Genomic DNA, 15327 nt, shown 5'->3' on the forward strand with positions numbered 1-15327 from the left:
CTGAACATTCTGCAGCAGAATGATGGGTATGTAATAATAAATTGATCTGTTATTCTGTAATCTCAGGTATTTTGGTTGGCCTCTGCTGTTGATTCTTTTCGTAAGTACAATCCAGGAAAGCCTAGAGAACAACAGGCAGAGCATTGGAAATCAGAGAGGACAGTCAGAGTAGGAAGTTAACATAAATGGAAGTCACTGATCACCCATAGGGAGCAGGTCTTTTGCATAGAATGGTTGTTTTTAGGTTTAAGAAACTCTCTCCTTCTCTGGAGATATTCAAGACCCGCCTGGACGCCTACCTGTGCGACGTGGTGTAGGGAGCCTGCTTTGGCAGGGGGGTTGGACTCGATGATCTCTAGAGGTCCCTTCCAACCCCTATAATTCTGTGATTCTGTGATTCTGTGAAACTCATTTTATGATAATCTCTTTGCAGTTCTATTGTTTCCTTAATTATCCTAGCCTACAAAGCCTTCAGAGGCTGGGAAATAAGAAAAACTTGAGACTGTTCCCCATATTTAAATATTTATTAAGTCTCAGTTATAGAAGGTATTGCTGTCAGAGGACACAGATCATAATGATTACTTAAATTAATTTATGGGTTGCAGATTTATGATTTCTTCCCTAATTACTAATTCAAATGAATGTGGGGGGAAAAATATTTTTAAGCGACCTAAAGGTTGGTCTTGCTGCCACATTCTGAGCCCCTTCCCCTTACACCTTCTCTCTCTAAAGGTTCAAACATTGTATTATACCTTCAGTACAATTAGGATCACTGGATTGAGAGCACAGCTGGGCACAAGGTGTACGTGGATGTTACGCTTCATCTTTACACCCATCCCATATATTCCTTGATACTCTTAGTTCTACCTGCACCTCCCTAGTGTAGCAGGTTTACCAAAGAAGTCACTTTCACAAAGCAAGCCCAAGGAGTCAAGACAGACCAGGCAGACCTCAGAACAGTGAGAAGTAGCCCCAGCATGGAGTTCTGTTTCTCATATCATTTGTTTGTAAATTATACCTGATCAACATCGTGCTTTTCGAAGTCTTGTAGCTGTCTCTGGAAGCCCATGTTAGGATTGGCACAGGATCTCGCTGCTCGGACAACAGACAGTGCATCTTCCCAGCCAAAGTCTGTGATGGTCATGATGTACGCAACCACCAGTGTTACACTCCTAGAGACGCCTGCAAGGCTGCATGAAAAACGAGGTGCAATAAACAGATGAAGTATAGCTCTACTTCAATTACATTTAAAAGCAACCAACCAACGCCACAGCAGGTTTGCTGTATTAATTGCCACCATAAATACTACTGTATTGGAGTTAAGGGGGTTTTGGTACCACTTTTTCAAATGAATCACAACAAATCTACAACAAGATTGAAAAAGTGGGTTCTGAGTGATAATTTGTATGAGATAAGAAAGGAAGGAATAAACATTAAGTGTTCACAAAAGGGGAGGAGAGCATACATTTCTAAGTTGGATTTGATGTCGTCGAAAATCATTTGATAAGTCACCCAGTCTTTTGCCTATACAGATGTTCCCTCTCCTCACCAATAAAAGCTTCATTTTACAGGTTCTGCAATTAACTGAATTGTTAAAATGCACAGGTCTGAATGCTTGAGCTGTTTTCCTCTTTCTTCTCTGCATGCACGGTGTGACTTAGGTTCTCAGGACTCCAGTTTCCTGAAACACTGGGATAAAGTGAGAATCATTCCCTAGTACTGATTTCATTGCTCTGGAAAAACTCCTAACTCTTACTATCACAATGTATATAATGAGCTCAGGCTGCATTTATATCAGATTCTTTCACCAAGCCATCTCATGCTCTTGAAGCATGCCACAAGTTTAAATACAAGCTTTTTATCACCATGAGAATTCAGACAAATTTGTCCATTTTACATACACAGAGACTGACTGAATGGCCCATCCACACCCTGCCATGAGTCAGTAGCAAATTGAGGATTTATGCTCAGAGCACATATATAAGTTTGGTGCTCAGATCAAGAGATGACTGATTCCAAATACAGACTCAGATATGCCACTGCAGCATAGACTAGAACCAATAGCGGGGAGCAAGAAAAAACCCAGGGTGGGATTTCCTTTTTTGCTCTGTATAGTCGTAGAAGCATCTCTCCAATCAGAGGCTCACTATTAAGAAATGCAACTTTAGAACACTTCAACAGTTAAAACTGAATATATATATATCAATTTACTTTCAGAGGGATTTTTATTTTTTTTAATAACAAATTACTGATGTCACCAAAATAGCTGTTACAGAAACTGATTAGATTATTAGGAAATCTTTGAAAAACAATGATTAACAACAATAAATAAAATCTCTAGTCAAAGATTTTAGTAATACTTTGTTAGGAAAGACCTATGGAAAGGCTTGATCTGGAGAGAAGGTCAAGAATTTCTCAAGCTCCTTGGGGAGCTCCTCCTCCAGGCAGCTGCCCAGCCTAGCAGCTCAAAAGCCTTAGCTGCATAAGGCTTTAGTAACATTTATGCGTCTTCGGAGGCTCTTCAAATAATGACAGCACTTCAGTTCAGGAGGATTTTGCTATGAAATGAGTGCTAACTTATCATTAAAGTGATTAATCACAGAATTGTAGGGGCTGGAATGAAACTTTGGAGATTATTGAGTCCAACGCCTTGCTAAAGCAGATTCCCCAGGAAAGCCTGCATGTGAGTCTTGAATATCTCCAGAGAAAACAACTCCCACTTAGCCCAAAATACAGTTTTTCTGTTCATAACAGATCAGAAAAAGAAAGCCAGCAGCATGCTGTCACAGCAGAACAGATAGAAACATCGTTTTAATAAAGCAATGTGGTTTCCTTGTCTAAGGGAGAACCCTGTACTGCCCATCTTGAGTGAAGATGAACATAAAGTAAAGGCATGGAAACCCTTAAGAAGTTTCTTTAGCCAGTGCTATACATACCAATGAACTAGGCAGCCTTCACCTGTAAGCCGGCACTCGTGAATAAATTTGATGCTCTCTCTGAAATGCCTTGCCCTGAAAACAGAAGCAGAAAGAGAGTAAAGAAAGTGCTGTATTTAGTAAAATCACTACTTAGAAAGAAATGCATCTGAAAGCTCACCTAATCCGGTTTCTAGAATTTCGAAGTGAACACAGGACTTGCAATGTAAAACTTAGCATCCACCAATGAAACCCAAAATTCACTTGGCATAGTTATCCACCATGCTAACTGAAGGAGAAACTGGTATCCTAGGTACTACAGTGTGATAAATTTTGGCAAACACTTCATTCTGATGAACAGCAAGTCTATGTTCCAGTTTGTGTTTTATTCCTTTGGTAACCTGACCTCACATCTCCTTGAGTATGCTTAGACGTTAGGTGAAACAGAGTGCAGCTATGTTAGCAATGCCCAAAGTACACTGCCTCTCACAAAGCAGCATCTTGCTACCCAAACTGCAGCTTAACTTTGACTTTACATCACCCTTCAAGCCACTCACTAGTACGCACATAAACATTGTAAGTCTTTGCAACATGAAATCTTTCCTTTTGTCCCTGGTAAGAAAAAGTTCTCTGTTCAAATCCTGGCTATCTCAGCCTTTCCAGTCTCCTCTCCTCAGATCTCGGGGCCTTCTTGTTACTTAGTGTAGCAGTCAATGCCTGCTTACAGCCTACATTTTGTTAAGCGCTGTCAAAGAAAATGTAGAAAAGAAATTCAGCTCACAGACACCAGGGTTTGTACACACATTATTTTCCATGCCCCCTCATCTTAAGTAAGGCAAGCCTGAAGGAAAGGAACAAACAGCTTCCAACAGCTGAGCAGCTGACTGCAGACATCTCACAGCAAGCCTGCAACCTCACCTCTTTGCATCTCAGCCCCAGAGTGCTCATCCTTTCAGGCTGCAAAGCTCTTGGGGCTGCCTACCACCTAACACAGGAATTTCTGGATCAACTCAGCCGGAGTTTTCCATAGCCTTTGAGTGCTCCTGCATTTAGGCTTGCAAGCAGCAGCAATGTGTGCAGCACAGAGGAGACTGCTTCTTAAGAAGTACTCAATAGCAGGCTTACAGGCAAAGATGAACCTGAAAAGCACACTGAACTTGATACCCATGAAACAACGTCCTGTATTCAAGATGTTTCCCCACACTAAGTATATATTATACCACAAGGGTGAGTAGAAAAAACCTCAACCCAGCACCAGCAGCCACACAAAAATCAGGAATGCACACATAAGAGGAAACTTCCCTTCCTGCCCAACAGAGCAGCTGCTATTACACTAAGAGCTGGAGGAGGACAACAGTGCTGCAAGAGTGCTTGTGGAAATTACAGAGGTGATGAAGCCTAAACTGACATATCCAAAAAGAGGAATAATAAAACCCACGACTCCTTCTTCGAGGCAATTCTTGTTTCACTGGGTACACTGTGGAAAACTGCCAGAAGAAATCTGATTGACTGAAAAACATGAAAGCGTGATGTAGCCTCAAGTTTTAGGGCAGTGTGTAAACTCAGGATGAATGAAGAAGAGAGAGGAAGCCCAGCAAATGCATTTCTGTGCCCAGACTGCTGCTCTGAGACATTTTCAATGGCTGAGTTCCAACACAACATGACATTCAGGCCTGCCTGTGGAACACAGGCAGCTTCACCTAGGCAACTCAAGAAGACAAATAAGACTTTGCGCTGTATGTGCAAGAGGCACTGCTGCTATACAGTGAAGGACTGCTTAAGTCCAAGAGTTTGATCAGATGAAACTCGGTTAGGGCTGGATTGACAACATCCCTACCTCACAGAGCCATCTTCCCTCTTCTGTAGAGAACAGGGCCAACAGAGAAGCTCCAAGCATCAGTGAATTCACTTCAATGGTCTAGGCACAAGTTTTGGTTAAACACTTCAGTGCTTTGGTTTGAAAAGTATCTGTGAATGAGCACAGCATCTTTATAAAGTACTAAATATAGCTAGCAGTGAGCTCCATGCACTCAGTTTTATTTGTCCTTCCTTTTTGCTGACACTCAGTCTGCTGATTTCACTGTTAACTGTCTACAAGCATTCATGAAAATGAGAAGAGAAACAGCCAAGCTTAGAGTCAGGGCTGCTCTGTAGAATGACAATCCCTTCTCACCTTAAGTCACAGAAAAGGAAAAGCGTACTTTTCCATAGGTACGTGGTCTTTGCTGGCTTCAGTAAGCACCATTTGATCTTACATTAATTGCAAAATCACTGATTATCATCTGTAACAGGAAAGCACTTGACGCATGCCTTGAATGTTAACCTGTTTGTTAGAACAAAGCAGCTACTTCAAGTCAATTCATTATGTGACATCTTGACTTTTACATCTCTAAGCTTAAACCTGGGTACTGAACTGCATCATCTTCGGGGTGAAAAACACCACAGGGAGAAGAACTAGCACAGTGTCCCTGCCAACAGGATGTGAAAGTTGTCTAAGCTTATGCACTGGCTAACCAGATAACCCAAAGCTTGCCAAAGGACTGAGTTATGATACCAGCTCTAAATATCAGAACTGTTAGTCAGCCTCCTGCAAATAACTACAAGTACTGAAAGGAATGCACACAAAAACAGGTAGAAAGAAGTATCTCAATGTTTCTTTCCTTTTTGGCAGCCTAAACACAAAGATCCACCTAAATTTCTTTTCTTAACAGGCTTCTGTATTGTCACCATTAATGGCCTGAAAGCTGGATGTTAGTTCCTTAGAAACACATAGCCTAAGACAACTAGCTAGAACAGCTCAGAAACAGAAGATCAGATTCCTATAGAATATCTTTTTAGAAACAGGTTCAGTAGGACATGGCATTTCTGAGGAAGTCAGTGGACCGAGACAAAATTCTCACTGTCCAGGAAAACATGCATTTGACTCTGAGGAAGCACCTCAGATCTCAAAAGCAACTGCTTCATTCCTATACTAAGAAGGGGAAGAACATGGGAGCAGAGACGAGATTTTGAGCCACTTTGTATTTCACTGGCAAATCATCTCTCTAAGGAAGATCTCCACTAAACAAGCTTACTACAAATAAATGTGCATTACACACAGAAGAAACCAAAGTTCCCCTCACAAAAACTCAGCTGAAATGAATTAAGAGCTCAAAGATCCAAAATTCAATGAGTAAGAGCCTTCAGTTGGACACTTTCAATCTGCCAGCAACCAGAAAATAGCAACCAAGTTTCAGAAGCTTCTAACAAACCTGTCATTTGGCCAGACAGGTTAGACAGAAGCACACATCCAGTCAGTCGTACCACTCAGATTACTAAGAAAACACAAGTACCTGTAACACAAAATGGTGCTAGATTTTTTTCCTGCTAACTCCATAGTGTCTTTCCACAGAATGGAGTAGATATATAAGGATGTTGCAGAGGGACATAATCCCTCTCCTGCTCCTCGGCTGCATTCCCTAAACAGAGGGTGCACATAGTGCAGCTACTCACTCCTAGATAAGATTGTCATAGCCTCTAAGTCCGAAGAAAAACAATTTCCTCTTTCTTTCAGAAGACTCTCTGTGCACAGCAAGCAAAAATACTGCTTGTGGGCATCATGATTTGACTTTACTTCAATTTCTGCACTCTACAAAGCGAAAAAAGAAAAATCAGTTACTCATCAAGTTTTATTTTAAGTGATAAAATGTCTCAGTATTAGAAGTAATGACGCTTGCCTGCAACCACCTGATACCAAAGCAAGAATTGCAGACGCCTTCAGCCTAACAGAAACAATACTCATGCAAATATTGTATCTTAAAGAGGCTTTAATAGCTCTGGTACCATGCCAGACAGTCGCTAAGTCCTGGGGGTGGTTTTTCAATGTAATTCCTTGATACTCAAAACGGTGAGGAAAGGACAAAGCAAGACAGTGAGTAACATCATCAGAAATGTTGGCCCCTTTATTTCCCCTCCTGAAACGATCCTGATCTCTACAAATGAAACAGGTCTGGAAAAATATTTTGAGAAATGGAACAGATCCCCAGATCCCAACAAACAATATGATATTTTTTTCTCCTGTACAAAAGGATTGAATTTTAAAATTTATGTTTAAGTATCAAGGCCACAAAAGTGGCCAGTTGTGCTTGACAAAGGCAGTTAACTACCTGACTCCTCATTACAGACCCATGTTGAAAATCGGGGTCCTGGAACAGGGATTTTATTTATTTAAGATTTCAACAGAAACGCAACGGAATGGGAAGGCAAACCAATAGGCACCAAGTGTCACACCAGAATCTTTCTAGGGTATGAGAAATATAAGCTCTAAAAATATTCACCGAAAGCATCAGCTGGAATATTGCTGTGATGTGAGAGAAAAGCAGTGCTGCGTTTCCTTCCGTACGTACCAGGCCTCTTTCAAGTACTTATTTCTCTACCAAACTTTCTGGCAGGATGTGGCTGAAACCCCCCTCATCTCTCCCCAGCATAAACACTGAGCTCTAGAGGAAAGAGTTGGTTACCATCCAAGTTCTCTTAGAAAATTTGTTTTGATTTCTCTTTGGAATCAAGATCTGCTATGCTCCTTTAGTTCAATGGATCAAAACATTAAAACCAAGGTCAAGTTAATCAGCATTGCATGAATGTGAGCAGTGGAAAGAAAGACTGAGACTGGCACACAACAGTATCAGTACATACGTCTCTGAGGCAAGAATCATTCCAGGGCAGACAAATTCCCTGCCATGCCAGTCTACTAATAAGAGAAGTGGGGCCTTCAGAGGTAGGTACAAGTCATCCAGAGCACACAGTTGCAGGAGCAGTTTGCATATTGCACCTCTAAGGCACACTGTGAGGAATTTAACTCTTGAAGCACCAAACTTCATAGCTCTTTCAAATAGTTTCCCTTTCTTCAACGGCTAGAGATACTGCTTTAGTAAGGAAGAAGAGGCAAGCAAAAAAGGTTTACAAAAACAATAGCTGGAATAAACTGGTAATATATTAGGAACACAGCAAAAAATAATAAAGAGTGTTTATATACTTATTTATATACCAACCCTCCTATAAACCCTTACACAAAACAAGCTGGGTCAGAACCAAAGTGGCTGTAAGAAAACATTATTGTATTTTCTTAGCGGTTTAAAGACACATTAGTGTAGTATTTGTGAGAGATCAGAATTAGATCTTTTAGATCGCTGTCAAACAGGCAGCACAGCACTGAAGGACTTCTGAGGTTTTGTGTTTTATTTTCAAGGAAAACTTACAAGTTCTGTGAAGGTGAGTCAGCAGCGGGAATGCAGAGGTACTTCACCCCCTGTGTAAAGAAGCAAGAAGAAATGAGACAAAAACATCCAAGTTAAATCCACTCATTTATTTTTATTATTTTGGAAACTTCAAGAAGGACACTCATAAAATGTATACTTTGGTTCCACAAAGTTAGCCTCTCTTTCCTAGTCAGCTAACTTAGCAAGTTACAGCAATTAGGGAAGTTAGGTAAGCATTTCTGACGCATTGTAAGTGTTACTGGGTATACTTAAAACAATACTGTAATCATACACCACTGCTTTGCATTGTCAACATTCATTTTAACTCATTCTATTTTCAAAGGTCAGTTTGTCCCTATGACCGTTAAGAAAAAGAACACTTCCATTTAAGAAGTCAGCTAGATATGCTTTCAAAACTTCCAAGAACACAAGTTGCAGCTTATTCACTGCAAGTCTGTCAGTATCCAAGATAAGTAGAGTTGTGAGAATTGTTCAGACGTACTTGTAAAGTCAAGGACCCAAAACAAAGAGTCCATCAGAAAACGCACCTTTGTTTATCCTCCTGTAACCATGCAAAACCCTTTAATAACCCTGCACTCTCAATCATTTAACATACAGAAAAAATCAAATATTTATTTCCAAGAGATCCTTCTAGTAACATCTGCCAACAAGGTGGAACATAATACACACCATCAGGCACTTCATTTCCTATTTGGGGGGGGGGGGAGGCAGCGTGCGAAACGCTCATTGCTCAATTGTGATGGCTACTTGAGGCAGCATCTTCTCCAGTGCCACCTTTACTCAGCTGACTCTGAATCCTCCTCTGTAAAAGCTCCTCCTGCCATCTCACATAAAAGAATAATCCCTTTTGTAAGTGGTCCTGACCTCTGGCATCATGACACATCGTTCCCCTAATCCCTTACAAGATGTGTGAACTCCACCACTATGCCTGAGATGATGTGGTGATCCCTCACCTCCACCTCTTCACCATCACTTCCATAAAGCACCAGCTATTTTCTCAGGTACCGAAATTCCTTCAACTAGCTTCACAGCCACAGAGTTTGGAGAGCCTGCCCTGTCCTTTCCATGCTTTACCCAATGTCCTCACCCTCACTGCCCACCAGGTGCATGTCACAAACCAGAGCGCAGACACTTCTGTCTGTGTTTTCTGGTTTGGGAAAGATAGCCAGAGCAGGAAAGGATTTGCAGGCAGGTGCTAAGCACAGAGATGTGGCAGTGCCAGATGAGGGGGAAGGAACCATAATGACAATGTCAAGACAGAGACAGTATGTGGCACTTTGTGGGACTGTGGGATAGCTACCTGGCAGAAGGCAGCCAAGAGGGAGAGACCGGGAAAGAAGGCAATTCACAATCCAAAGCAGCTCACTGCCAAAGGGATCTGCATCAACAAGTGACAGTTTGTACTGCTCTACATCAGGGATGCCTGCTGTGGGACACCAGGATGGCTTCACAGCCATGAGGCAATGCACAACAGCTTGCACAGACACATTCATTTAGAAACATGCAGTAGCAGCAGTAATACATCCATCAGTAGGCTGCTGAGCCAAGGCTGGTAATTATATTTTGACAGGTAATTAGGACCATCATCTTGTACGATACATCTGAGAGGTTCATCTCGGACACCAGTATGACTTCAAGTGAGTCACTGCAGTAAATAGGTGCCTGTGACCTGAAAGTAAGTTTTCACGTTGTTCTTTCCGCCACACCTCTGAGTAACTCCATGTCAATAACTCTGTAACACCAAGAGAAAAAAAAAGAGGAGGAAAACTAAAGGTAGGAGATAGGTTAACAATGGCACACATTACACACCTCTGATATAGGTTTCCTCCTACTGATTCAGATGCTATGGCACATGCTGAGCACTCTTCACACATTGAGTACAAAGGGGCTTTCAGATCATGTTCACTTTAAAAGTTGAAGAGCCACAACGTTCTTTTTTTTTCTCTTTGTCATGGCTGGCTAGTTCCCACTACCACAAGCAGGCATGAAACTAGCCTATGACAGACCACATTTGGTACTGAATGGCTCATCCAGAGCCTCTTCTTGGAGGTCTTCAGCACCACTTCCAGTGAAATAGCACCGGAACGCCTTGCATTACTACGCTCACAGATGCTCAGCATCAGCCAGCGAGCCTGATTAATACAGCTTCTCAAAGAGGAGATGTTTAAAGTTACTGGAATTTGGTATTTTGACCAATGTATTTCATATATACGGTGGTTTTTGGAAGGCTGGGGTGATGGACTCCCCTCTGTGAGCAAATGATCACACACTCAACTCAGAAATAGAGGTGGCATTTCAGAAGTACTGTGCAGTTACTTAACCCAACTCTCACAAAAGGCGGGGGGGGAAAAAAAAGCACAGAACTCTAACTTTGACCCAAGCAGTTGGACTAGACTTGGTAACTCCTGAGGATCCTACCCTACCATCAAGTTTTGGTTCTCATTGTTTAAACAATAGTAGAATCAAATATCATTCATCCTAACGGTATACCTGAAATACAGAAACTATAGAAGAATGCACGGGGGCAGATCTCCACAGATGAGACCTGAGGGCTTTTTGTGTAGACATTTGCAGCTTGACTTCTGGGATTAGCTTTTCTTTACATTTTTTACACAATTTTGTGTAAAATTTGTACACAATTTTAAAACATACTGGCAGTAGAAAGATTCTTAATTACTGAACTGTTTGTTGCTCTTGTTTTAAAAAACACAACAAACTTCACAAGTACTATCATGACCCTGAGTTTTTGTGCCCCAAGGCACTGCTATCCTTTCTGCACACATATCTTGCATATAGATAACATCTATGAACCGTCTGAAAGGGACTCCTCAAAACAGAACAGCTTATGTCAAGGGAACAAGTAAATAGGAACAAATTTTAGATAGGGTATTAGCATGCAAGAAAGATACAGACACTGTTACCTAGCAGAGTTCACTTGCCATTCTGAAACCGCAAAGTGTAAGACGTAGGCAGGCAACAATTAGTGAAACATGGCAACTAAAACAAAGCAAACTAAAATCAAAAGATAGTTTAACAGTCAAACAGTCCAGCTCCTAGTGCAAATTTCAGCAACTTCCAGACCATCACCCTGTTAGCAGTTCCACTCACGAAGCTTTAATCTGCTTGTATATGCAATATCCAGAGTTGCTCCCGAGTCCCACATTAATTAAGACAAAACACCAGTTAAATTTCACGCTGTCTGCAAGTCCTGATCTTATTTATTCATTTTAAATGTTCTTTAGGAATGACAGCTCCCTAAAAACCATTTGGTGGAGGAAGGACAGAACACCTTAAAACAGGTACCGTACCACACCAACTACACACAATAAACCAGGTGTCACAAAATAACCAATAGCTGCAAAGCAATGGCATTTGTCAAAGCACAGAGAAAAGTTTGCTGTTGTAAGAACTGGAGAGAAGTAATATTACTTCAAATTGTACACGAAGTAATAAAATGACTTCTTTGAGTACTGGTGTTAATAAGTAATCATTCAAACATTTCTGTCAGCTGAGTCTTAACTCTCAAGTTTTTCAGATTATCAAAAAATCAACCTAACCTTTTCATTGAACTGAGGTCATGTATGTTCTCAGATAACAAAACATTCCATCCATACGCCAACACAAAAGAAAACCGTGTTCTCCAGTAAATATTCACCACTTCATATCTAAGCTTCCAGATCAATGAGATGCTGAACACAGCTTTCTTCTGCCCATCTCTCGATTTACTACTGCTCCCCAATTGTAACTTTTAAATCACCAATGGAGAAAAGGAGCAATCATATTTGGCAACAAATCTTCCAACACACACACATGCTTTTCTATATCTTTTCATTATTATTCACCTGATGATCCGGACTGATGTCCTAAACAATTAAAAATATTTCTGTTGAAGTGCTAAGATTAGAGAGGAAAAAAAAAATAAATGAATAAAACATTATTTACTTTTCTATTTTCTGTTCCAGCAGACGCAGTAACCACCAAAACTAGATTTCTGTCTCTTAGGCCCTGAAACTAAATGCTACAGTTAAACCGATACAGTGAGAGCTAACAAAACTAGAGCAAGTATTCTGATTTCAAGATTGTCAAAGGTGAAACAAGCGAGAGTTAAGTAAAATTTCTAAAATTCACTAGTATTTGAGCAACAACAACACTGGCACAATTTCGGTGATTCCAAAACCAAAGCAGCTCTGTGACACTGAACATCGAGGTATGAAGAGTAAAAAGGTTTAGGCGTGCATGTATATGTGAGCACGCACAGAGATTTTACACTGAAGATACTACTGGAACTGCAGGCATTTCCAAACTTGTCTTTATTTTCAAGGTCAGTCCAGCAAGATGAGAAATTGCATAGGAATTACTCAGAAAAGTCAGTAAGAACTTTCTAATACTTTAGCTGCTAAAAGAAACAACAAAAAAAAGAGAGTATTATTATTAAATCCAGCGTTCCACCGACTGCTCAGGAAAGAATGCATACAAATTGCACTCAATTTGTAACCTATTTACCTACTTTTTAGCTTAAGTACTCCCCGCTTCATTTCAACTAACACCATACAAACTGGCATTCAGGTTTTCGTAGAAGAACATGCAGAATTTTGCAGTAGCAAAATGACGCATCCTCAAGTACTACGGGCCAGATAATTGGTCAGTGACTGAAAATAAGATCGCTAAAGAACACACAAATTTAGACTCAATACCAAGAAAAACTTCACATCCAAACAGGAGAAGGCGCAAAAAAGCAGCACTGTGAGAGAAATGCAGCACCTACGTGGACATTTTATTTTCTATATGAGAAAACACATCGCGAGGTGATTTAGAACGAGGCACAATTCAACAAAATCATTCTAACTCAAATCACAACAATTCAACGAAATAAAACAGTCCAGGGATTTTTATACAAAACTCAGTTCTTTTAGTACATTTGTTTTTTAGTATTGGAAATCCAAATCTAGAATTTAAAAGACAAAGACGAAAGGAGAAAAAAAATAACATCAAATACAAAATTTCTACCCCCCTAGGAGGGGTGGGGGAAGAGGTTATTAAGGTTATTTTAAAGTTGCTTTTTTTGTTGCTTAAAAAAAAGGGGGGGGCAGGATTGTATTTTTGGCAAAAGACCACTCTATATTTAAATTTATGTAAAGATGCCATCAACGACTTCCAAGAATTTTTTTTTAAACCTAAAACCCTAAACTTAAATTTGTGAAGCCAGATGCAAATAGAAAACCTCCAGCACCTGGCAAGTTCTTTCAGGTTAGTCAAAAACCATGTGTTAATTTGAGTCGTCGCATCAACAGATGAGGACAGGACTTATTTTTGTTTAGGGGCATTTCAGCAAAAAAGCTAAAGTGGGAAACAGCCAGCACAAAGCTTCCTCAAGCCAAACCAACAAGAGCTGATTAAGAGTATTGCTCAGTAATACACCAAACTGAACATGCTAAACTGAAAACCATTCAACCGTTTGCTTGTCCTTTCAGTTGCTTTCTGTAGCAATCGCCATTGGTGCTGATTTTATTAATGACTCATAGAAAATACATTTGTGTTTCAGCAAAAAAAAAAACAACCAACAACTGTTAATTGACTTCAGTGAACAACACACTCAGGTTTGATTTTGAAAAAATACAAATGAAATTGAAATTAGATGAAGAACATGAACTGCAGAAAGCTCCTGCAACAGAATTTACACACGTAGCATGCGCTGCCTTGTAAAAACTATTTTATTATAAGCCAGTCATGATGGCTGGTTGTTGTGTGGTTTGTTGTTTTCTTTTTTGTAGGGGAGGTGTTGGTTTTGGGGTGTTTCTTTTTTTGTTTGTTTTTGCACAGTTTTCTTAGTAACACTTTTTGAAAAGTCCCTATCATTAAGTCCACTCAAACTTAATCTCTACTCAGTCCACCTTTCTAACATAATGCTGAAACACTGAAAAAGTTACGGCTTTGACCTGACTTACAAAGAGCTTTGTATATCATTTCTCATTCTATCTTTGACCTGGCTTATCTGAAAGAATGAGAAAGAAGGAGAAAACACCAATAACTTTACACTTCTTACCTCCTTTAGGACTACATACTTCAGCTGAGAATAAGGACCTTGTTAGGGCCTTTATAGCTTGGCTTACTCAATGGCCCATGCGCATCAACAGAGCACCAACTATCACACTAGGCCCTGATCCCTAAGGGGGCTCTGAATACTACATTAAAGCAACCTCTTCCACACCTATGTCTTCATCTCAGGAAACCCTGGGACACAAGTATTAAATCTCAAGAACACATTCACATTTACACATCTGGATTAACTCCCTCAACACAACCTCTTTGGCACAGTGTAAAGTCAAAGCATTTGGTCTGGTCCAGTCAACACAGCACCCAACCAGCCTTGACATCTGCTGGGCAAAAAATCCCTTGTACAAACAACTGCAAGCTTCAAACATTCCTCATCCTCTCTTCCCCACCATTTGCCACTAAAGGAACATGCTTCCCCTGACACAGCTAGTGGGTACTGAGCAATTCAAACAATGAACTGATCTGACTGCATCACCATTACAGCAGCTTTCGCCAAGGGTAAATCCTGATGAAGACCCAGCCTAACAAGCTTTAAGAGTTGCTCTGTGGAAGTCACTTGGAGGCTTCTTTGATGGGACATCAAAGTCATTTTTGAAAAATTAGTCAGAGCTCCTTACTTCACAAGCAGAGCCAAAGTCAGAAAGGGCATTACTTCAAACTGGAGAAAATCTTCTGGTGCCACTACACGTGAGAGAAAGATGGTACCTATTTTGCTCAGCACGGTCTTCTGAAACATCTCATAAGGGGAAAACCTTACCCCAAAAGCACTGAAATACCATAAAAGAAAGTTCAGCATTTTTAATTATAAGAGGCAGTTTCTATACTTGACGATAGCAAAAAGGTTGAAAATTGATCACTTCCACTGGTGGCAACACTGGTCATATGAGAGCTTATTGCTGTAGATACAAAGGCAATAGTCCGACTTGACTAAATAGTTTGCTGAGCTATCTGTATACAACAGCAACAGCCTTTTGATATATTAGCAACTCTGATTTTGAAGACTTTCTTTCCATTTCACTCTTTAATAGTTCCCCTAAGTCTGTGGACAGTAGAGTCTATGCACAGAATGTGCTGCCAGTCATGCAAAGCAGGGATCTCTT

The 15327-nt window shown here is 40.4% G+C and overlaps 1 protein-coding gene across 2 annotated transcripts in view; it reads right to left on the bottom strand.

Moving 5' to 3' along the window:
- The window catches only part of DUSP22 (dual specificity phosphatase 22), a 38946-nt gene that overhangs the window by 5605 nt on the left and 18014 nt on the right, over nt 1–15327 (bottom strand). For both annotated transcript variants that reach the window (XM_072329973.1, XM_072329972.1), the window contains 3 exons: nt 8153–8202; nt 2937–3011; nt 1019–1190 (listed from right to left, as the gene is read on the bottom strand). In XM_072329973.1, the coding sequence (XP_072186074.1) occupies nt 1019–1190; nt 2937–3011; nt 8153–8202 (297 nt within the window). The remainder of the gene's footprint in view (nt 1–1018; nt 1191–2936; nt 3012–8152; nt 8203–15327) is intronic.

This window comes from Excalfactoria chinensis, chromosome 2 (genome assembly GCF_039878825.1).
Source record: "Excalfactoria chinensis isolate bCotChi1 chromosome 2, bCotChi1.hap2, whole genome shotgun sequence".
NCBI lineage: Eukaryota > Metazoa > Chordata > Aves > Galliformes > Phasianidae > Excalfactoria > Excalfactoria chinensis.